This window comes from Cuculus canorus, chromosome Z, assembly GCF_017976375.1.
Source record: "Cuculus canorus isolate bCucCan1 chromosome Z, bCucCan1.pri, whole genome shotgun sequence".
Taxonomy (NCBI): Eukaryota; Metazoa; Chordata; class Aves; order Cuculiformes; family Cuculidae; genus Cuculus; species Cuculus canorus.
In genome coordinates this window covers 3,573,706-3,598,736 of record NC_071441.1, presented here as the reverse complement: position 1 = coordinate 3,598,736, position 25,031 = coordinate 3,573,706, and the positions used below count along the sequence as shown (strand labels likewise).

General features: G+C 40.7%; 1 protein-coding gene across 2 annotated transcripts in view; it reads right to left on the bottom strand.

Annotated features, from left to right (window-relative positions):
* Positions 1–25,031, bottom strand: part of EGFLAM (EGF like, fibronectin type III and laminin G domains) — a 79,040-nt gene that overhangs the window by 51,738 nt on the left and 2,271 nt on the right. For both annotated transcript variants that reach the window (XM_054054428.1, XM_054054427.1), the window contains exons 2-6: positions 8,813–8,922; positions 6,775–6,858; positions 5,046–5,072; positions 654–771; positions 260–395 (exon numbers count right to left, since the gene is read on the bottom strand). In XM_054054428.1, the coding sequence (XP_053910403.1) occupies positions 260–395; positions 654–771; positions 5,046–5,072; positions 6,775–6,858; positions 8,813–8,922 (475 nt within the window). The remainder of the gene's footprint in view (positions 1–259; positions 396–653; positions 772–5,045; positions 5,073–6,774; positions 6,859–8,812; positions 8,923–25,031) is intronic.

The window sequence follows — 25,031 nt, the reverse complement described above, 5'->3', positions numbered from 1 at the left end:
AGGGAACAGATCAAATAAGACCTTATTTTCTTTAATCAGAAGGTACAACTCATTGGTGATTTTATAACAAATTAGATTATTTCCGGTTTTATCTTTAAATTTTCATAGTATTTCAATACACAGAAAAATTAAGTGTACCATACACAGTAAGTAAATAAATAATGAGAAGAATCTATAAGCAGTTTAACAGTGCAGTTTAAGTTAAAAGAAAGTCGGTAGTGCACAAACACTGAAATTCAGGCTCCACTGGCAAACTTGCCTGATAAACTCCACCATGTAGTATTGGATGGGTGAACTTCCTTCACTCACTCCAGGCTTCCAGGATAACGCAACTTCTGAATCAGAAACTACCACGATCTGGGGCTGATAGGGTGGTGCAGGGGGTATGCACTTATCTAAGCCAGAAGAAACACAAATGAACCGCATCAGAGAAGCAGATGTGCTAACATATGCTTAAATCCAACAATCAGACTTGGGAACCAAATTTAAAGGTTCTACATTTATCTGTTGCCCCTCTAAGCCCCCTTCCTTGTTAAAAAAAATAACAGTAAAATATCACAATACTGCACACGAGAGAAGTTTAGGTGTAAGTGATGTGCCATAATACAGATGTGTGCCAGGTTTGTAACAGAAAGCCATGTACACAGTGTTACCTTGGGATAAGGTTGTCACGTTTCTGGGCATGCTGGGTCGTCCTTTCCCTGCCCAGCCATACGCGCCAACGCTAACACGGTGTAGAGTGCCTGGCTTCAGATCACCGATAACAATTTCCTACCAGGGTCAAGAAAAGATAAGACGAGAACATCGTGAAAGCTCTTCTGTGTAACTGGGGACAGCGCTGTGAGCTGGGATTTGGACATCCTACACGGCATTTTCCATGTAATCTCCTAGGAGGATTGTCCCCAGCCCAGCTCAGAAGCAACAAACGCAAATAGTACCACATGTTTCCTCTCAAGCTGCAGCTTTGCCCTGGGGGAATCCACAAGGATGACCTGGACCCGTTTCTCAGCATAACTCACAAAGTTGCAGAGTGTTTGCATTCACCGTCTGGCTTTTTTGCTGGTGAAGTCAAAGTCACATACTATTCCTTCTCTTGAGCCAATTGCTTGCATGATATTATTTTCTTTCATTTTTTGTTTTTGTTTCTCCTTTAAATCCGGAGACTACGGAAGCTCCTGAGAATGAAGCAAGTTGCCGCATTGTGAACTGATGATCTTTAATTTCTCATGGTGCAGACACCAGTCCTATCACCTCTCACAATTTTCCTAGCCTAGCTATCAGCCTTGACCTTTATTGTCCTTCCGCCATAAACACAGAAAGATTAACCCATAGCCAACTGTTGTAAGGGAGGTGATGCTAACTTCCACATGAAGGGCTTCTGCAGCTGAATATAGTCACAGAAGCCTGCATAAATCTCTGAGAAATTAGCAAATTACACCAAAAAATTGCATTTTAACACAGGCTGACATAGCATCGATCAGATTCAGATATTTAGATCTGATCTGTAATGCAGCATGTGTATGTGTGTATGGAAATTCAGTATACTTTATCTGCAGCCTATCTGTAGAGAGATACAAATCCCAGATTCACAAACTTTGACAGCATTTAAACAGAAATACCAGGTCCTACACCGCAGACTCTTCATACGAAAAAAGTACTTATAAAAAACTCTTTCACAGGGATTTTTCTTCTGTTTTTCATTCTCTCATATTAAAAACATTATTCACAGTGCACATAAAAATGAAGAGATCTCCTTTCTCTTCACACTGGAGCAGACTTGAAATCTGCGTTTCCAGTTGCAGTAAAGTAGTAAACAATCCCAAAATTTTATTAACTGCTAAATTTCCTTATGACAGTCTTCTGGACAAACTCCTCCTCCCTGTTCCTTGGGGGACCTATGTTATTACTACAACATTGTTCAGCAACACTCTGTCATCTGTCATTTCTCTAGCCACAGTTTTGGAGCTCTATCACTGATTTCCCATTAATATGGGCCACCTGACCATTATTCAGTTTTTCCATCATTCACTCCTGATCTGCTTGAATGACTTTGGATTCATCTGAGAGAGTTGATAACAATGCTGGAAAAGTAACTGTTCAGAGAAGAGTAGCAAGAATGCTCACATCAGAAGATTTATCTTTCAATCTCGTAGCTGAAGTGACTGAGATCTTTCAAAACGTGATCTGAAAAGTTAGTTGCTGAAAAAACAGCAGCTCCTCCTCATGACAATACCAATAATCTTCCTTCTGCCATTCCATCCTCTATGCCATACATACTGCTTTCTATATAATTGTGTGCACTTGTTCCTGCCAGCATCCCTTTTTATTACATTCATTCTTATGAGAAAAAAAATCTTTCATTGTGTATGTTATTGCTTTCACACTATTCAGGAACTTGGCCTCTGTAGACAGTGGAATATTGATGTACTTGCCTCATATTATTACCTTCAGACAGAAGTCTACAATAAACTAAACAGAATGACTCTCACCGACTACAAGACCAACTGAGATCAAAGCCCTGATACCTACTTAGGTATTCACGTTCAACACGTGCACCCTCGAAACCTCAGCATGGTGCTCTCTGGCTTAAACACGCAGCTATCTCTTTTCTTCTCGCAACATACTCTCCACAAACATTGCCATTGGACACAGAGTGGGCGTTTTTGAGATCAATTATCTTCTAATCCTCTAGGACCAATACGTTAGTGAACAGGTAAAGATTCAGGACGTCCTCAAGCTACCCTGACTGATGGCAATCTCAGAGAATACTCACCTTACAACAGAACGTTTGCAAATGAGATTCCAGTGAAGGAAAATATTTCCTTGTAACTTACTGTCTAGGACCCTGGGAGTACTTTTCCTCTCTTTTTTTCGCTTGTAGTTAGAGGAAAGGTCTTAAATCCAAACTTTCTCCATCACAGAAGAGACACTGTGGCCTAAGGTATTTATAGGGAATTTAACTGGTGTTTGGAAGAGTTAGTTCCTCATCATTTCTGTAGTCTTTCTCTCAACTCAGATTGTCTCTGTAATTTGAAGACTGATACCCCAAAATGGACATTACATCGTCAATGAGGCTTCACTCAGCACCAGCTTCACTTTCTTGTCTTACACAACACTTCTGCTAAACACCTGCAAAATTACATTTGGTATTTTCATCAGAGTCTCACATTATTGAATGGGGTGAAGCAACATGATGCCTTTTCTGTGGTAGAGGAGTCAAGTGTATGTAGAAACCATATAGGCCTCCGTGCTCTGCCACAGAGCTCAGAGTGTGTTGACACTCTGAGGCTGTGCAGTAAACTGCCTCACAGAAACCTGGATTACAAATTATTTTCCAACAAAACCCTGTTTTCTGTTTTGCTTTCTTTTGTGTTTAATCCAAAAGAACATCAAACTCTGGATTACAGCGCAGCTGCAGAAATTGTGCTGGGTTTAATGACATTTGATCCTCTGGCAATACCTTCCCTGGTCTCAGCCCATCACTCCTCATTTTGTACTGGTGCACTGGGTGATTTGATAGGGAGTAGTGTTGCTTTCCAGTGTTCTGTAACTGACCTAAACCTGCCACCTTTAAAGACTGCTAATTTTTCCTGCTTTTTTTTTTTTCATGTTTATGCCCAACTTCACGAATATTATGCCCAGCAGAACAATTGCCTCAGTAAACTGCACTGCTTCTGTGCTTCTCCAGGCTGCTCTCCCATACGTGTTCTCTTTTATAAGATGACATAGTACAGCTAGAAAACATTATCCGCTTTGCTAACGCACAGTCACATGCACACACACACAGGTAGCTCAGTTCAGCTTTTGCTACAACAGTCTTGCACGGTCCAGAGGAGCCTCTGAGAAAGCTGCAGGGTCGTACCCGCACCAGGAGAGGAGGCTTAGTGATGGAAACACAAACTATGCAGACTTAACCACAAAACTATTGCAGATTTCTGTTGAGTTTAGTATGAATATAACAGAAAGCATTTCAGTGAGAACACCACTTCCTGAGGATTAATGACAGCTGGGAGCTGATTAATCCCAGTCAGTCATACTTCTCTGCAAGTACCCCTCAGAAGAGTTATTTTTATCAAGAAGAAAACAAGGGCTCAGCATGGAACCTCAACTCTGAAATGTCATAATCCAGACTTCACTCAGATGGGACTGAACCAGATAGTCCTGGTTCAAATACATCCCGAGGTCTCATCCAGACATCAGTCTCCTACAGTCCAACTAAACTTCTCTTAATTCAGGCCATAAAAGTTGTGTGAGATCCACCAACTTTGTGGAATTTCTTCATTCCTAGAACAGATCTCAAAGAAAAAAAAAAAGTTGTTGACGTTAGGGATTTCAGCTAAACACTGAAATCCCTTCTGTCATCCTACCGCAAGTATCTCCTGCATGCTTCCCCCTTCACAAAATCCTGATCTATTTACCGCTCATAGGAAGCAGACTGGACCGACTGCACGACTGGAAATAATTAATATGAATAATTCACCAGCTGCAAAGCTATTAAAAGGGCTGGTATTTCTTTCAAATCTGTTTTATACTAGTTGTTAGTCTCCCACTCCTTCCTCCTGGGCGTTCCGTGGCTGGCCTCTTCCCACACTCCTCCTCCTTGGCTCTTGCTGGACTGGCTCAGGTTTTTTCTTCTCTCCTGCTGCTGGACTGCTTTGTTCTTCACTGTCAGTCTGAGTCTGACTGCCCAGCTGCCCCTGTCCTCTGTAAGTCCCCACAGCCTGGATATAGCTGATTTTGTACACAAATTACCTTCAGGAAAACAAGATCTCCATAAATATTTTTGATGGCTGATACGAAAGTTTATACAGTGCTAAAAATGGAGCCACTATACCCACACATGTCCACATTCTTCACCTCTGGATTTTGAGCTTTAACGACTGTTTGGTACATTTTGACTACAAAAGATCATGTATAAGCACTAAGTTAGAATCAACATTTGATATCAATTTTTATGTGTTAATCTGTGGAAAGACCACATCAGGAACATTCAGTTTCATTTTAAATCACAGTTGCAAACAAGTTTCAGGTGAAGTAATACTTACAAAAATTGCTTGTCCTTCAAGTTGACCCTGGGAAAAAGCAAAATAGGACTTGTTAATGATTTAACATACTAAAAAGTGATGGCAAACCCACATAAATAAAAGACCAAAAAAGGCCAGTGCTGCAGCATATAGTAGTCCATGTGGCTGTGCCTGTTATTCATTTGCATGATTACTGGGATCCAGACGCTGCTCTCCCAAAGAGTAAGAATTACTGATGTCAGGATTAAGATAAAAAAAGTAATATGCTGTTTGATATTTGTTGGCACTATTAGGAAGAATTTTTTTCAGGAAAAAAAGTAAGCGAGGAATACAGAGAGATAAAGATCAGAAGGCAGAAAATAATGCATAAATAGAGAAATAGTATATCATGGCAACGGGATTCTTTCACTTGCCATAATCCTAGAAACCTGCAGGAGTCAGAACTGACAACCACAGTGATAGAAAACTGCAGGAAACCTGAGCATCCCTTTCACTCACAGTTCTCATGGGGAGGTTTCTGAGCACTCCTCAGCAGGATCAGGAAATATCAGTGACTGTATATCATTGTATATATATCAAGTGCAGAGGCTAAAGGAAGAGGAGTGAGGAAATGAAGAATTACAACAAGTAGAAGAGAAAGAAGGAAAAAAACTGAAGTATGAAGAAGAATCACAAATGAAGACTGGAAAGCCTGCAATGCTCCTCTGCACCCACATGTAAGCCTTTGATTTCTGTGCTGGTAACGTTGCTGTTTCATGGAAAGATTGCCCTTTACAGACCATGGAATGAAAGTTCTCCCCTCACAGCACCTAAACACCTCTTTGCTCTCTGCCTGAGCAGGGGCTAGAAAATCTCTATTTCTGCCTTACCGAACTTAAAAAGCAGCTTCTCCACACTGAGGAAGCACTAGCACGTTTCAAGAATACCTTTTAAAAACAAAACAGATAGTATTTAAACTATCCAGAAGCATGGAGGAATTGCTTTTATCTCGGTACTAATTGCTTAGCCATTGCAGCAGAAGAGGATAGATGGTGTTCATTCGCAAACAGAAAAGAAAGGGAAACTACACAGAAAAAGGGAAGGGGAGAGAGAAATAAAGCAAAGTAAGGAATTAGAGGGAGCGATAAAAGGAAAAACAGAACTAAAAGAAAGGGCAAGAATAGAAAGCAGGGAGGAAAAACAGTGCTTTCAAAAACAGAAGACAGTTGAGGGAATATTCCAGGAGATGGACTTGCACAACTGCAAATAAAGCAGCATTATTAAACTTTAAATTCTGTATTTCAAGAGGCCATAGTCTCATATAGAGACAAAAATACACCAAAAATAGTGTTTCCTTTAACTCATACACTTACCTGTGTGAGACACTGCAATCCACATACACTGATATTGAAACTCTGATTGCACATAGACTCGCAATTCCACTTCTGCACGTGGAACTGCACTGAAAATGTATGCATATTCAAAATCAAAAGTTCTCTTTTAGTAGATGCCAAGTGTCAGTACTGGGAAGACACAAGCAAGTCCCAAAAGTTTTACATAATATCCTAGTCCAACAAAAAGGAGCAAGAGTTTTTCACACTAACTGGATTACAGAAAAACATTGTGATTTCCTTTTTCTTTAACACTGAGAGCAGATCTGGGGCTCGGGTCCTTGGCATAGTTCACAAGCCAGCAGCAAGTAAACAGTTGCAAGTCCCCATTTGTAAGCTCGTCTCCAGTGCTCTAACTATTGATGAAAAGAAGTACTCACCATGCTAAGCATATCCAAACTCAAGGGAACATCATGTGAGAGCTGTTTAACTGTTTTGTCATTTTCAACTTCTGAGTAAAAGACCTTGCGAAGAAGACACAGTCAAGTTGGTTAATGCAATAACATAATGATTCAGAATGACTTAAAAACAAATGCATTGTTATCACACTGTGGACAGCATTTGAGTATATGATCCCTTGCCTTTTCAGAAGCGTGAAAAGCTAACACCCTTTAACATTCCCTTCATATTTTCTAGAAGTAGTCCATAGGACCAAAGGACACCATCTCACAGCGTATACGCTGAGCTGAGGTGAAACACAGCCTAGCTTTCCGGGCAGATTTGAACTGACAACTTTAATTGTGCATCATTTGGCCATGGTCAGCTTGGACAGCTGAATACCTCTGGGACCAGTCTGCACGTTAGGTGTTTTATTTTCTATAAGGAAAATGTTGACATCACATGATTATGTCATTATAAAAATTGCTTTATCATAAATGTCTCTCTGTGGCTGTTGCTGTGTACTGTGACTAATGAACCAGGGAGAGTCTGATTTCCTGTGCGCAGAGACACTGAGATGCCAGAGGGTCAAAAGCTAATATGAAGAGATAAATGTTTGGGTATAGCCCTATCAATGCTGTTTGGTTTTACCATCATGCCACACATGAGTTTAAGGCTTATAAGTAAATTAGGGCCTGGATGCCTGACATATTACGTGAACAGTGAAAATTATTTATGATACGTGACTATAAAGTATTGCAACTATTTAAAAAATATCAGGACCTATAGAAAAGCCACATGCTTATTGTGCCTCGGTTTTCACACGGAAGAGTGGACCTAACTACACACAGAACCTGGCTGAGGCAGGTTCTGGCCACAGCAAGTGGCACAGATTCTGGCCACAGCTTCTCAGCAGGAGATGACAATAAAAACAACCCTGCAGCTAGGTTGTGTTAGTGTCATCTACAAGACCACGGGATGAAGGTACATGCACATGAAAAATCATACCTTAATGAAAAAAAGGTAGTCAGAAGTTTTATGGTTCCTACTTTTCTACATAGACACGAATTTTGGATTAAATTTTCTGGAATTTCAAAAGCTTCCACAGAAAATGCTAACAAACCCAACTGCTATCTGTTCTTTGTTAAAGGGGAAACCAAACAATTCTAATTGGTATCCCACGTCCTTGGTGCTAATTCCCTGCTGACTAGCTTCTATTTTGGGACGGAGTCTGATTGCCATAGAATACCTGTTAACATAATACCTAATAAAGAAGTACCTGCTTGCACACTAAAGCACAGTACCCAGTTTAGGCTCGCCACTTCTCTTTGCGCAACCGGCAGAAGGTAAGGTGGCAGAGGCTTGGAACAGATCAGAGTCTCCTCTACAAAACTGCTGCATAAAAGAGGAAAATGACCCCACTCCTTTAAGGGAAATTCACTACAGAGGGAGGAGGGAATTAAGAAAAACATCTCTTGACATTTAAGGCTGTGGCTGGGCTCGCAGCGATGCTGTGCAGTACAGTATCTATCAGGGGAAGGGGCACCACAAAACTCTCCTACCCCTGTATGTGCTGCCACTCTAGGAAGCTTTAGAGGTATAACTTGTAAAAGCTATTCCTTGTAAAGCAATCCTCAGGCTGGACATATGGGTCAAAGGGTCTGAACAGCCCTGAAATCACCACAGATCTCCCTTCACTTGCACAGTGTAATATCAATCCACTCAGCTCTACCTCTTTATTAGCTGCAAAATGCACTGAGACCCTCGCAGGAAAACCACAATAGAAAAGCAATCTATATCCACTACAAGCCCTTGACATCCAACTCAAATTCCCATCATAGACTGCTTCTGAAATATGAATTACTTGTTTCTTAAAGTTACAGCTCAATCCACTGAAATGCACTGTTCCCTGATCATGTTCTGGGCAATGGCTTGATTTGTTATGAGAGTAGGCTCTCCTGCTTGTTTCACCATGTTGTGTGCATCGTCTGAGGCAAAGTAGGGTTTTGAAATCTGCTAGGAGCAGAGAGGATCACTTACCGTATATCCTGTGATGGTGCTTGCATGCTGCTTTGGCATCCTCCATTGCACGCTGAATGCTGTGCAGTTCAGTGAATCCAGCAGTATATCAAGAGGAGGCCCCAGCCTATCTGCTCAAAGCAAAGTGACAGTGTATAAGATGCCATAAGATATAAAACCTCTCCTTTAGCCAACGAGCAGGTATGGCTTTGAAGAAGAACAGATGTGCCCTGCCCTTGTTCCAAACTTTCAAACATAGCCCACTACTCAGATTTGACTTGGGTGGACCTTTTCCCCCTTTACCTCTGCCTTCCAAGGCAGTGGTGAGATGCCAGGAAAAAAGGAGCAAAGCAGTACATCCCCTCTCTCAGTGTCAGGGAGCTATTGATCATCTCAGGACACCCTGTGAACACCTTCAGCCTCCTTCTCACTACGTCCCCACCAAGGCTCACATCCAACAACACCCCGGTGTGAGGAAACCAAATCAAACCCAAAACATGCCTCTTCTTCAGTCCTTTGCTGCCTTGGCACAGGCCAAGATACACCCTTCACGGGCCACTAAGAGGTTTTCCATCACTACCAGCCTCTGTAGTAACCTCAATTCCTTCATGACAGCTATTTACAGGAAGGGCAATGATTAACGTAAGATGCAAGTTTAGTCTAATTAAAAGAGCACAAAAGACTCCTCTGTTCCTGCCTGCCCCTCTCCATACACAGGATACAGCAATGAGAACTCTTGCCATCACACTTTCAGCGCTGCCACAATCAACGCAACATCTCATTAACTGCAGCGGGAGGAGGGCATTTTTATATTGCTACACTGGTCTCACAGCACTTACCTGTCTCCTTCTCATCCCACGGCCCTTCAGTACAAGGGCTAATTCAACTACTGCAAATAAAAAAGGCTGATGAAAAAGGAAACCCTGAGATCCATGCCTAATAACATACTAGTAACTGCATTTGCTGCCTCAGATCGGGGCAGGCTCTTTAACCCAAGCAAGATTTTTAACACAACTTCTCCAAACCACCACCATCCATGCTCCTGAAAACGAACCCACATAAAAATCAACTATAATAGAGAACTGATACTGATATTTTAACAATTACTTCATTTTTTTTCAAGGCAACAGTTTTACTATACATAAGGAAACCCCCTTTTCCACTAGCTCAGACAAAATATCAAGTGAAAACAAGCTACTGTAAAGGTCACCTTTAGATGTGAAGTCAGCCTATGTTAGGTTTACACTTGCCACTTCCACCAACATATTTGATTTGAAGCTAAATACAAGATAGCTTACAAACTCTGTACAACATTAATTAGTATCAATACTCTAGTAGTTAAAACAAGACCAGAACTGATAATGTGATACACTTCAAACTGAACTTAATTTTTCCCACTCCTAGGAAAATTTTTGGTTTATGTTTCTTAATTTGAGTGAGCAAGTGTGGCCAGTCAGGGTCCAGCCCTCTCAGTTACCACCAATGACTCCTTATTTTCCTGGCCCTTTTATCTATTATTTCTCCTCAATGCTGTAAAAATCCTGGACAGTGCTTAGGTGCAATCAAGTATAAATATATAAATAAGGTCTAAGAGATCCTAACTTCTCTTGCCATTTGGTCCCTACACCTGAAGCTTCGGCCATTCTTACCATGCAGCAATCTTGCCTGCATGGAGTCCTCATTCCCTGTAATAATCTAATCTGAGTTAATGGGAACATGCACAAGAATTACAGTCTGCCCTAACAAGCTCCTACTCCATAAACACAAGACACCAGCCAGACTCACTGTTTCCTTCCAAGCCTGTCATGTTCCCCAGGGACTAAAACTGGAAGCTGCAATTCCCTCCCAGTCCCTTTCCAGGGACATCACTAGAAGCTTCCTTTTCCCAGCTCCCACAGAAGGAGCACAGAGATGCTTAGCAAATCCTAAATGGACTTTCAAATAGATAAATAACCCCCCAGTGTTTCAGGCAATGTGGTTGACAATCCACAGGCTATTAAACACGTTCCTTAGATTCTGGAAAATACCCAGGACCCGAAGAAGGAATATGACACATCCATACTGTCTGTACTGCCCATGGACAAGATTCAGACTCCCAAGAAAGTCTACCTGGAAAAGCATGGAAGACTGCACAGCTCACAGAGCGTGTCTATAAATCAGTACAGGCAAATTTGGGGAAGAAAGGACTTTAGCCATATGGGTGATGGCCCCATCATGCCACGCTACTTGCTTTCTGGGCCCTCACACATTGTATTCATTAGCACAGGCTTACTCTCATGAATCCCTGCTTGGTTCAGGGGCTGCGTTCACCAGTAGCTGGACCATACACCATGGACCACCCACTGCCCGAAGAAGAGGCAGGGAAGAGCAGCCAGGGCTGTGGTATTGCTGTCTACTTAAGCAACATTTTACATTTAGAAAACACCTTTACAATTTTCACAATACCTGGTGAGACAGATTAGTATCAGAACTGTGAGAGTAGTAAAGGAGTAAAAATGTCTCCTAAACATTCACTCTTAACATATTCAAGATATCCTTGTATTACTTTCTGGAGAGGCTCTATGAGACAAGTTTGATGGGAGACGTAGTTGCTGAAATAACAATTTTCAACCACCAATGACAAATACTCATAAAAAGGCAGGCTACAAATTCATATTCTGAGTTCACCATGGGCCAATAAAATTGTTTACATAAAGTATTTGGTGAATAATTTGGAATAACAAATAAATTTGAAAAAAAAATGCAATCCATTCGCAGACTATCTGCAAACAGAGAGGCAATATCTGTTTAATAAGGAAGGAGACACACCATGAATTATTTACCCAGCCCTAATAAACACTACTATCTCCAGTTTGCAGATGATAAAAGAGACAGAGAGAGACAAATACTGACCTCAGTTACCCTGGCCTGTGAATTGGCACAGGAGGAGTAAATACAAACTTAAGCCAGGGAAGATGAAAGCAAGGAGCTGTAGAGGTGTATATTATACCCTCCTTGCTTAATTCTCCCTAGAAGTCGGGGAATTTTCCTAATGCAACAAAGGTGGTGGCAGGAAGCGTGCTTGGGAACCAGATGTGAGCACCATCTGCACCTAGCACTGTCTTTGCGAGCAGCCTCAGGTGATGCTCAAAAGCCAAATGACGGTTTGTGGAGCATGCAGGATCCACTCACTACACTGCCCTTCCTGTAACAAAAGCACACAACAAACTGGCACACAGTGCTCACCCCACCAGGGACCACTCTGTCTCCTGATTAAACTGGGAGCCAAGAGGAAAAAGAAAACCTGGGCCAGCCCTGCCCCACGCATAGAGTTATTTCTCGGGGAGGTCAGATTACAAGGCAGAGAGGAGCATCTTATGCTGTGCAGTGGTCCCCAAGGACCACTCATGACCTTGCAGTTTATTGATGACTCTCTAGTGATTCAGAGTCACTTCTGGTCACCAGAGTCTGAATTTCACACAACCCAGCAGAAAGTAAAAGATGCCCATCTTTGGACTGAACCTTCTCTTCATAACCATGACAAAGTGACAGTGTAAACTGACACAAGTACCGTTTTGAAACAGTCATGCTGCAATGCTGTATCAAAGTGGTTTGTCTGCTGATCACAACTGTTGCAGTACGTATCTCCATTTTACTACAAGAAACCATTTGGTGATAAATCTGTGCTCAGGGCATTTTGCAAGACCTCACAGAACATCACGTACTAGGCACACTAAAAATGGACATTAAAACTGGCCTAAACTTTTATGTCTTTAAGTCAAAGGTTATGTTTAGACTATAAAAAATAATAAATAGTTTTGAAGGGTAAAACTCTTCAGGTATTTGTAGCTTCTCCTACAATTCAGGTCAGAAATATCTCTCTTTTCAAAATCCAGCCTGAAATCTCTCTTAATCTGGTAGCATCATGCATGGTGCAAAACCACAGCAGAGCCTACCCTCCTCTGCAGCCTGCGGGATGGGAACCTGCAGACACCACCTACTAATTGTACGTATTCTGAAGATCTGCCTCAGTGACGATCCCACCTGCAAATGCTCTCTGCAGTTGGAGTTAGTGAATACCTAAGAAGGCACAGAGATTAGCCCTAATCAGAAATTAGAAGGCACCAATTTATATAAAAATAAAATCACATTTTGTGCAAACATAGTCACTCTCCTTTCTGGCCTGTCAGGCACAGAAAAATTGATAACATCAAAAGTGTTTTGATGAAACTGGTAATGTAAGCAATGACGTCGGCTCCATGCAAAAAAGCCATTATTCATGGAGGAGAACTACATGTATTTTGACTGTACAATGTAAAAGTAAATGAAACACAAGAAGTTAATGAAGATTCAGCTGTAGGTAAAAAAGGTTCAGCTGACAACATTGTATTTACTTTTATGCTTACAGTGTTGTGGTTCTTGTTTATAGATCTTTCTGCTTCTCTACCTCTAAAAACATACAAAATACGCTAAACCGGTGAAGTCACCAAATAAGCTCTCCTAGTGAGACGAAGAATATATAAGCCCTCTCCCTAAGATGAAGTTAATTTTACCATTTTAAAATAATTACTGTTATTTCAATTTTTGTTCCACAAAAATTGATTCAAAATAAAAATGGTAAAAAACCTTATCCCATTGATACAAGTGACCTTCCCACTGCAGCTGCTGCTGCCTCTTATAACAGCCATAAATTAAGCACCTACAGGCTACCATCACGGGTGGCCACAAGCAAAGCATCTCCTGGGAATGGTCCCAGCCTGGGACAGTCAATGATGCGCCAATGTCTCAGGATGTTCCTTGCCATCACTCAGTCCACCAGCCAAGATGTCACTTCCATGTCTACTCTTGTGATTTTAAGTGAAGTATACTTGAGTATCTAATGAGAACACTGGAAATTAATCCACCCACTGCTCCCTTCTTAACCATGCTGGCCTTGTGCAGAGCTCAGGAGCAACCGCTTCAGCTTGGTGCTTTCCTCCAGCTACTCCAAAAAAAACCTACTTGTGCAGATGCAGAGCAGTTCCTCCTTCCTTCCAGTCATGATCCTTCCAAATCTTACTACAGTGATGAATAGTTATAAGAAAAAACCTTCAAAACAAATACATTTCTTAAGTTCACAAGCCTCACATCTGAAGTGCTTTAGATGAGTTTGATAAAGTTAATCACTTCATAGTTGGTACTACTGTTTCAGAGGAAATTTCAGAATTGATTTAAATTTTGAATTAGATTAAAATAATACTAACTGAAACAGTAATTTTTAAAATATTCATGAATGGACCACCGGAAAGGATTAGAAATGGAAAATTTTCTTTTTGACTTTTATTCGTATTTTGCATTTCCTTTTTAGATGTTTATGCTGTCTTGAGGTATGCAGGTAGTCACAGTTACTTACAGGTCCTGAAAAGATATACAGATAATTTATCTATACAATCCAGATGCCATAACACAGTAATTAATTTAAGCAAAAACAGATACTTCATTTCATCATTTGTGGTTTGGAAAAGTAAAATCTTTATATACCACATTCTGTATGAATGTTAATAGTAGGACACAGGCCAACTAAGCAAGTTAACCATTTCATTATCTTACTTTTAAATCTCTATTTGTAACAGGTAAGAGGTATTGACTGAAGGACACCTAATCTTACAGGTTGATGCGTCTCCTATTTGTGTTCCATGATACAACAACATCATTTGCTGATGAAATGCTGGTTGTCACTAACATGTCACATTATAAGGAAATATGAATTAAAAAAAACTCATGAAAGACAATTCGAACTAATTCTAAATTGATGTTTTCAGAACAAATTATTTTCCAGAAGGAGAAATTCTGGATTTCTCTAGAATTGAATATTATTTAATTTTGTTTTCTAATTCATTTAAAAAAAAAGAGTTTTCTTGCAGAAGTATTTTATCATTGAAAAAGCAACTTTCAAGAAAAAAGTCTGCACTCCTAGATGTGAAATAAAGCCTATCATGTCCTATTCACTCTCACATGGAAATATTGGTGAAATTCTCATTTGTAAAACAATAAACAGCAATAAGGTCTTTCCCTGTTTCCCTTTTTACAGACTGAACGAGGCTGTGCAAACACCACAATGGAATGGAGGCAGCGTGACAAACGTATAAAGGTTAGGAAATTCGAAATGAAAAAAATGTGCTGTCTTTTACACTCTTTGAAGTGTTTTCCAGCTCCCATTGCCCAGCAGCTGTACATAAGACAGCAAGAATCTCCCAGCCACAACAGCTACAAAGGATGATGACTTCAAACTGGAAAACCTCAGCTGGTCTCTCCTGGTTCTGCATACTGAGTACCAATATCAACATGGAAAACATCAGAAAATGGAGAAATCTTTATAGTTGTTGCTCCGAATGAGTCACCAGCCGCTGCTAGTACAGATCCCAGTAAGACGAAATCGACTGAATCACCTGCATGTTGCTGCAGTGAACACTGGTGTAGAGAGATTGCAGGTAGTAAGGTCCTATAGAGGCATCACAGTTTTTGACAGATACCGCGATGCACAAACCTTTGGAGATCCTGCTCCAATATTGGGTAGTCCTTTAAAAATACTGTAACGAACACTATGAAAATAACTCCTCAGCATTGTAATAATAGCAAGCTTGGACCCACGTGATGTTTTTCTGATGCAGTATATAGCATCTGTTATCTGCCCCAGGTACATCTAAGGTGACGGTCATTGGGGTATTTATAGCCCAAAGCAAAGCTCAGAACTTAAGCTACAGTGCAACACGGTGAATCCTGATAAAAACAAACCAGCACAATGTCAGTGGTGACTTTCTCACAGCTTCTCCTGCTTTGCCTTGGCCATTGCGGAAGAGAAGGGTAGAGGTGGGAAGTCCCATTCCCCTCCTCATGCTCCTCCCTGGAGTGAGGCTCTTCTGGGAAGCCTTGGACTTTGCAGAGAAGGGAAGGAGAGACGAGGGGAGCTCTGCACAACGCACAGTGACTTCCAGGTGTGAGAAGACAAAGCAGAAACTGATTTTTTTTTTTTTTAAATGTTTTTAAAGAGCTACATACAGAAAGAAACTTGTTGCTGTGGATGGTTACTCACTGGAACTGCTTTTAGGAAATCCCTGGTGCTGAGGGTTATTAAAAGTAGAGGACATCATTATTGCTGAACAAAGGTCTAGTTTATACCTGTCTTGCTCTTGTCTAGAGGAATAGACAGGGCAATCTCTGGGTAACTCTTACAAGCCTGTGTTTTTAATAACTACCGATCAGAGGCCAGTCTGACTAACAAATACCTGCCTATGCTGTACCTGCATGTGAAATAATTTGGTGAAATATTTCTGCTCACGGAAGTGCTTTCTGCTTCCAGTATAAATGTAGTACAGATACCCCACCAAGACACTCTACATGTAAACCTCACATGCATTCCTGGAAGTCTGAGTCAAAATCTAGCACGTGCACACCTAAAACCAGTGCTGGATCTTGACTGTCTGACTGTTGTTCCCGCAGTCTCTGCAGGTCCTTGCTAGAGAGGAAACAGGTAGCCAGGTTCCTGTTCCCAGAGAATGAACAACACTGAGGCTCATATCTCCCTGCTGCAGTCTACAGGATGCTTCAATGAAAAGCTCAACATTTTTCCCGGCTTGGGACTTCCTGGCTGGGCTCAAACCTGCCTTCTCTCTGTGGATGTGTCCAGTGATCAGGAGGCTCCATCAGGCCGTGCCCGCTGCCAGGGCCCTGCCTGACCTGCTGCTTCCTGCCTTCTCACCAGCTGGTTCAGCAGTTTTCAAATAACTTTCTGAAAAAAAATGTGTCTAGAAGGTTTAACAGGAGTGTTAGAAAGTAGCTGAAATCAAGCAGCAGCACCATGTCTGTGCAATGGACTTTAATAATCAGTAGGACAAGGTGGATGAAAGTCAGCATGCCAACAGCATGCTCCGGCATCTCCTATAACCCCATCTTCCTCCATGGTTTTCTATACTGGGACTACACTGAGAACAGCAATCAATTAAAAAGCCACTCAGCTGATGAGCAGCAGCAGCAGCAACAGTGGCCTTCCAGCCAGGCACCCCAGCAGGTTTGCACATGCTGCCCAAGTGTGACAGACCTAGTGAGCCACAGACGAAACTCTGCACCCAAGAAAAACTGTGTCACCCCGAGATGCAGTTTCATCCTAACCTGGGCAAAAGCAGCAGCTCACTGCTAGTGGCAAGGGCAAGATCTTGCGCCTATGCTGCCTTGCCAATGCCTCACTCCTCTACCCCTCTCCCTCCAGGCATTCCTCTCCATCTTCCTACTCCAGGGCTTCTCTTTCCCCTTTTGCACCAAGTCGGGTGCCATCTAAGAGAACTCAACCCACTTCCACCAGAAGAAAAACTGTTCTCTTAGTCTGTTCTCTGCTCTCTCATGAGTTACACATCAGAGATGCTAAGGAGCATGAATATTACAGGAGCTTCAGAAAACATGGCACTCTGAAGACTATCAGAAGCAGAAAGAGGAAAACATTAATGAAGATGACCACACAGTGCTTAAAGTGTGTAACTGAGTCTTAAGCTATTATTGTTCTGAAAAGAAATGATAAAAATAAGGATAAAAGTCAGCCTGCTACATAGCCTGAGCATTTATAACATATGTAAGAGAACAACATATGAAAGACTTCCTATTTATCACCAAAACATACAGCTTCATTATATAGATTAAATGTATACACATGAATAAAAAGGCCAGCTACACTGTAAAAATACCAAATAAATAACTCAAAAAGTTCTTTTCCCATCAATCAATATCACTTAAGGGTATATTTTTCAGGTGTTCACTATCTAAAACTTATTATCTTCAGACAGAAAAAACTGACAATCATACATATATTATGGACACACACAAGAAAAAAAATTTAAATATAAAGAGGAGAAAGCTGACCATGTGGCAGGCAAAAAATATACAAAATGAAGACAGGACACACAGCATCTTGGTTTCCACAATCCCTACAAGTCCTGAGAAATTGCTTTGAAGCTCATTGTTGGTGGACACAAACGATCAGGTCATACCCAGAGAGTAGCATGAAAATAAATATCCAGATTGGTTAACCCTGAAGCTTCCGCCCAGGACTCATGTGTCTGCACCACTCATCCTGCTGAGTATCTTTGTATTGATCACAACTAAAGCATATGCACACTCCTCTGTATAAAGCAGAGGAGTTGGTCCAGTTGGTGTTTTCAGTCCATGACAGGGTGGAGGACAGCTCAAACGCAGCTAAATGTGAAAGCGAAAATAGACATTTCTGAGAGATATTTGCGACACTCTGCAAAATCACAGAAAGAGTGAGGTTGGAAGGCACCTCTGGAGATCACCTAGTCGAAACCCCTGCTCATACCAGGCTCAACTGTAACTGCTTGCTCAAGATATTGCCTAATGGGTTTTGACTATCTCCAAGGATGGAGACTCCGTAACCTTTCCAGGCTAGTGCTCAATCACCCTCACTGTAAAAAAAAAGTTTTTTCTTACATTTAAATGGAATTTTTCATGTTTCAGTTTGTGCCCACTGCCTCCAGTCCTATCACAGGGCACCACTGAGGAGAGGCTGACTCCATCGTCATCACACACCCCATCAGACACCCATCACACTTCCCACACCAGAACCTGACCCTGTAGTCCAGATGTGTCTCGCTGTCTTCTGCAGTCAGCAAAACTCTCCGTTCACCAGCAGTATCAGTAAAAACCACAGAACAAATTCTTTGTCTCTATTAAGTGACTGAAATATATGTGTTTTTTAAACTTGAATGACTATACTAATTTAGTGTGTCCAAAGAGCCAGTAACAAACAGAGGGATGTAAAAACTGGGAAAATGACTGGGAGGGACTAAACCTGCTTTGCTGCTGTTCTCATTGTTGACAGTGAGACATGGAAATGCATCTCAGTGCAAAGACCAAATATGTAAGGGAACAAACAGTGATTCACCCAGGCACATTTATGATGTCCATAAAGCTAGTATTTAATACTGCCTAATTCTCTCAAAGTGTTCCCTGCTCCCCTGGCACGTTGGTTTCTGCAGTCTGCAGAGTCCAACACTTTGGCTCCAACTCCTACCAGGGCTGTCTCACCATGCAAGCCATGCCTTTCTCTTGGCATCAGCCAGTTCAAACGCCCCATTCTTTTTGCCTTTAAGCCCACTTTAGGTGCTGTCTAGTCCTTTGTCCAGAAGTGACTGGAAGAACCCCTTATATTATGCAGGTTTCTTCTTCCACCCTCTCTAAGATCATTTCTTCTTATGACTCAACAGGAATAAATGTCTTGAAGGGTCTCATCTCAGCCTACTAAGTCATTTAGGACATTTACGAAGAGAGCTGCAATTCTTTACTGCATAGTTCATCATACTATATCCATGATGACTATGCAGTTAAGAACAATAGCGACCTGTACACAATGGGTTCATGTGGGAATGGGAATGTCAGGGAACGAGAACTAAAAATGCCAGTAGGACTCTGGTCTTTGAGCATGGCTGGAGTTCCAGCTGCAATGCCACCATTTCTGTAAATAGTTATCTTCAAAAAAGCCTGCCTATTTTTAGAAACATGTTGCATTCTCCTGTGATTATCTAGAAAGCAGAATATGAAACAGAGGTTACAGTTCTGTTACAAGTAACAAATTCTGGCTACTGCTATATCTAATTAAACCTCAAAAGTTTTGGTCCTAGACCCTTACTTTCCATCATTTGCAGTTGGACAGGTTTAGTTCGTGGTTTTTTCCTAAAATGATCTTCTTGTTGAAATTTCTCATGCATGAAAGAGTTTAACTTCAATGAAATTCTCTATAATCTTTGCCCGTAGGATTTTTTTCAGAAGGATTTTTGAGCTTGGCAATACAAAGCCAGTCTTGGTTTAAAACTACTTGAGCAATAATGCTTCTGACACATCAGAAGAATCAGAATGATTTCTGTATTTGAAAGCAGCACACTCAACATTTATAAGATGCTCACTTCCACTCATTTTAGAAAGACAATTCAAATTGCGAGTTCCAAATGTACACAGGTCTTGATATTTGACTCTACTATCATTTTCAGAGATGTCAGTACTTTTAAATTACTTTAAAAATTGAGAGAGCTGTGAAGAATAATCTGGCTTGGGATTATTTCAGCCTTGAAGATATTTCTGTGTGGGCTATACCAAACTAACTATCCTCTGAGGATGTAGGGAAACTCAGAAGTGGTTGGAGTCTGCTTCTCAGAAGAAGTGCTCTCAACACAGCTGCTATCTGCACTTTTAAAAAACACAAGTATTCATTAGCTTCTGAGGTTAATACATATAAGTGGAAAGACACCCTAATCACCACTTGATGATACACCCAGAAATCCAAGTGCGGAATATATTAGCACCTTCACATGGTTTAACTCTCCTAGCTCTAAAAATCACGTAGGATAACTTTTGCCAGTGGTTCAAGGAAAGATCTTTTAAAGAAAGCAAAGCCAGTACATTTTGGCTATACAGCTACACGGCTAGCAAGTCATTAACAGAAGGGGTATTGCCCACAGCCCCATGGCTGTCCTCTTCCTTTTGAATAAAAGGCTCCCAGAGTCAATATTGTGCCAATTTCTTGGAGGCCAATATCCTGAGGAGCATTCCTCATGAGTAGTCTTTACTTCTGGTTATAGTTACACTGTGCTCAATAGAAGAACTGGTGTCAACTTGGTGTATTTCACACCGTACACCTCTCACCTGGAGTGTTTTACGGATCGTCACACACTGCATCACTACCTAGGTCTAAGTTAGTCCCCTAGGTCCCCCTAAGTTAGTCCCCTAGGTCCCCCTAAGCCTCCAATTTTCAGTGGCTTATACCATCCTAAAGCACTTACTTTGAAAGATAAGGCTGTGCTTATTCTCAGCTCAGTGACTCTGAAAAATAACATTCATCTTCTGCTGCAGTTTGGATGTTCATGTTACATGAAATAACCATGTACATGGAAACAACCATGTTACATGGAAATAACCAAATGGAAATAACCATAACTTGGTTTTCATGTGTAAGCATCTTCACTAAAAACAAAAATAAATCAAAATAAAATCTTGCCTATTTTTACCCAAAAGTATTTCCTTTCAGTTGGCATTAATTATGAAGAACATGTTCGGTTTGATTTGTGGGAGGGGAGTTTACATAGATCACTTGCTTGCACAGAAAATCATTATGAAATTTTGTTCAAGCTCTCATAGCTTACAGTCACCTGCATGCCTTTGGTTTAGAAAGTCTTTTATCATGGACCAGTGTTGCACATTCATTGATAAATATGGCACCAAATTGTACATTCTTTAGTATATGAAATAACAAAATCCAAAAAGACCTCTTCGTGATGATTTACCCAGATTACAGGCATCTTTGATATATTTTAATAACTTTCTATGAACCTTTATTTTAGTGTTTCGCTTCATTGTGGTTCAAAAGTTGTGCAAAGCTCCTATCAGTCCTGTTTTGAGTCTCCATCATGAAGCAACAATGTTAGTCACATGTTTTTTTTATTTTTACTTTCAGTAAGACCACTTTAAACGATATAAGCAGAAGCAAGCATAAGACTGAGTCTCACTATAAGCGTGATTTAACGAATGGGAAACTTGCAAGTATACACTTAGCTATCAACTGAGTTTGTGGAGCACCGAAGAGAACTTATCCACTGAAGTCTTCCATTTTAAGACAACAGGGTACTCTCCTTCTCCTCAGGGTATCTTTTGGATGACCGACACCAGTACCTGAAATGGGCTACCAGAAAGCTGGGGAGGGACTTTTTACAAAGGCTTGCAGTGATAGGAATAGGAGCAATGGGTATAAACTGGAGAGGGGTAGATCTAGACTAGACAAAAGGAGGAATTTCTTCACCATGAGAGTGGTGAGGCCCTGGCCCAGGTTGCCCAGGGAAGCTGTGGCTGCCCCATCCCTGGAGGTGTTCCAGGCCAGGTTGGATGGGCCTTGGGCAGCCCCTGATCCAGCGGGATGTCCCCCATTGGGGGGGTTGGAACTGAATGATCTTTAATGTCCCTTCCAACCCAAACTATTCTATGATTCTATGACACTCAGAATGGTTGGCATTAAATTTAAGAAAGTGAATCAGATCACCAGATACTCATTCCTAACAAGCTGTACAGAATACACAGTGCTGTGCCTTGTCTAGACCAGTGTCACCATGTATCTGACAGGAAAAAAGGGAGTGTTTTTTTCTGCAAGGCATGTTGGAACATATGGAGGCATTCACCTATGCATTATTACTAAGGTAATGCCTAGCAGCCTTGACTAAAATTGCAGTACGTCTGTGCTGAGTACTGAAGTCCTATTACTGCCTACTGTGGCATGGTTGGAAAAACACAAAAACACAAAGCCACTCTAACCCATTTTAAAAACAGAAAATCTGGCAAAGGAAGGATGGGCAAACCCTCAAAGCAAGTCTGTTACAGCCTCAGGACAGAAAGATTTCCTGAGACTCACTCTAGTGCCTTAAGCCCTCTTCTCCAAAGCATCGCTGGGAGCCCCAGTATCTGGCATAGGTATAATTCCACTGATTTTTAAAAATGTATTGGCTAATTTTACTTCTGAACACTGCTGGAAGTCTGTATAGTAGTTTTAGAGATGGTATTGGCAATACGGTGCCCCAGAAAAACATTTACCAAAAGTGTCATTTTACAGAGGAAGGTAGTGACTTCAAGATGGGAAGGACAGAACCTATTTTGCCACAAATAAGACTACCTAAAATGAGAAAACATATTTCCAAATGAGCGATTACCAGTGACGTACCAATTATGCCGAAGTGAAATAATTCCATGCCTCCATTGCTGCCTCAGAGGGTTTTAAGGGAATGCTTGTAACTGCAGGAGGTGGTGATAGGATTGATGTTGAGCACTAGCAGGATTTACCAGGAGGTGGGTACCTCAGGTAAGAAAGCAAGTTCAATCCAAACAAAAATGTCACACAGCATTGTGACACAACTTACACTCAAATGCTATAAACAACATACATATGTAATAAGTGCTTAATTGATTTTATTGGTGTTGGAGACATCAAACAGTGCTGTCTGATAGCCCATGCGTCTGAAATAATAAAATAATTATATTAATCTTCCCCCAAATAAATTATTCACACCTTCTTTATTAATTTTAGCTCACAGATACACATCATCTCTGCCAGCTCTGTAGATCCGGTGTTAGGAATCATTCAGCTTCAGACTCATTCCTTTCCTCAGACACTTTGGATTCAGCACCAGCTCAACCTCGCCCTTGCAAGCTTTACATGCAGAATTTATTATGTCAGTGAATCACAACTTATTCTATTGTTCATCAAAAATATGTAATATTTAAAAATCTCAAATATGTGGTTTCTTTCCCAAAGACAGCTACGTTTTCCTCATCTGTAGACCTGATTTTCAAGGCAGTTTGACCTATTTTCATACCTAAATAAGGCTAGTCTTTAAAAACTGTTCCATGTCCAGCAGCTCTTATTATAGCCAGATTTTCTAAAGAATTCCAAGTATCACAGTGCCAAGTTCTTAGGGGAAAAAGTCAATTACTGTAGTGCTGACCAGGGAGCTGGGCTCCTTCGAAAATCTGGCCCTGATACGCAATGCTCTTGTAAAGTCTTCAGACTTTAACTGGTCTGATTCCTTCAGCATTTACTCATAAAGTCAGTGATGTCTACCGTCACAGACATCTGGGAAATAGATAGAATACAAGCCCAAATCTTTGTTTATATTAGTTGGCAAGCATAATATTTTTGAAAATTGAAAAACGGGGGGGGGGGGGAAGGATTCCTAAGCATTAGATATGAATATTTTCTTTTCTCCGTGCACACCAACTCGAAAGTTTTAATATTTTACAGGGCACTGGAACTTTACACTAAGAAAGGTAACAATGCAATATAGTGCAACAAGTTCATGCAGTGAACATCCATGGCAAATCAGCTAAGCGGTCTTCTCTTTCCCCTGTAATTCTCTAAAATTATAGAACAATTAAAACCCAATTTTATTGTGTTTATATTAGTAATAGTATTACACATTGGGGGCTAGGTTTAGACTTTACAGTTTTCAAACAGCTAACTGACACTTGAAACAGAAGCAGTAAAAATATGTGTCTTTGCAGTGTGCAAAAGCAAGAAAACAATGTGAAAGCAACAGCACAACAGCCAAATTCGAGGACTACAAGATTTAGAGAATCCCAGCCTAATCTGTTCCCAACTACGTTATTCACCACACGGTGTCTAAGGATTTGTTTTAAGTCCTTCCCGAAGTGTCTGTTATCCCATTTCCTTGTCTCCAGCAAACGTATCACATAACTGTAAATAAACGTTCAAAGGACTTTAGCAGTCATCAGGATGTTTCAATTTTGACAACTTTTTTTCCTGAACGTTAATTTAAGAAGTTACATTTGTGGTCATTTTACTATATGTTTTGTTTTTAACTTAGCAGGCGGATTTCTTACTCCTCTGCTTTCTTGGGATTACAAAATTGATCCTTATAGGGTGAACCCCAAACGGAAAACCTGGAGAAATGGAGATGCATTTTACTAGCTTTTTTCTTTTAACCCACAAGACTTCCTGGCTAGTTCCCATTATTGAAGATGAATGGGGTTTTATCACTACTCTTTTAATACAACGTTCTGCTTTCACCTCAGTTACAATTCCTGTACAAGCCTCACTCCTATTGCTATTAAAAGGGCAAAGTGAAAGGCAAAAATAAAATCTTAAAGCACTTTTTATTCTCTTATCTCTTCTTCACTCATTACTCCAGGATGTGCGAGTAAATGACAGTTCCCTTTCATTCCTAACTGCCCAGTATGGGATACACCACAGAACAAGGCAGAGCCGTGAGTTACCTGGAGCTATACCTGTTCTCAGTATTTCGATAGCAACATTCCACAGTAGGGACCTAGCTGTGGGACTCGTGGAAGCTCACAATTCCATTAGCCCTTGGCAGAATGCAGATGGGATTTAAATAATATGTACCACTACACACAAATTGAGGTACTTCCCTCTCCAACTCTTGCTCCAAGTGGATTTTCAAATATTTGCACATATTTTGAAAAAAAAAAATGTTCCTATAAAAAACTGACAACTTCTTATACAGGAAAAAAAGTAGAAAAGGAATGACTGAATCAGCCAGTGAACCTGAAATAACCTAAGCTATAAAAAAAAATAAAGATATATAGCTAACAAAAGTAAGTTAAAGGCAATGTTAGTGTATTAATTCATCTTCTCCACAACAGGAAAAAAAAGTATGTTTCCAAGCTTTGAATTGTTTTAATTTGGTGCACAGAAACACCTTTT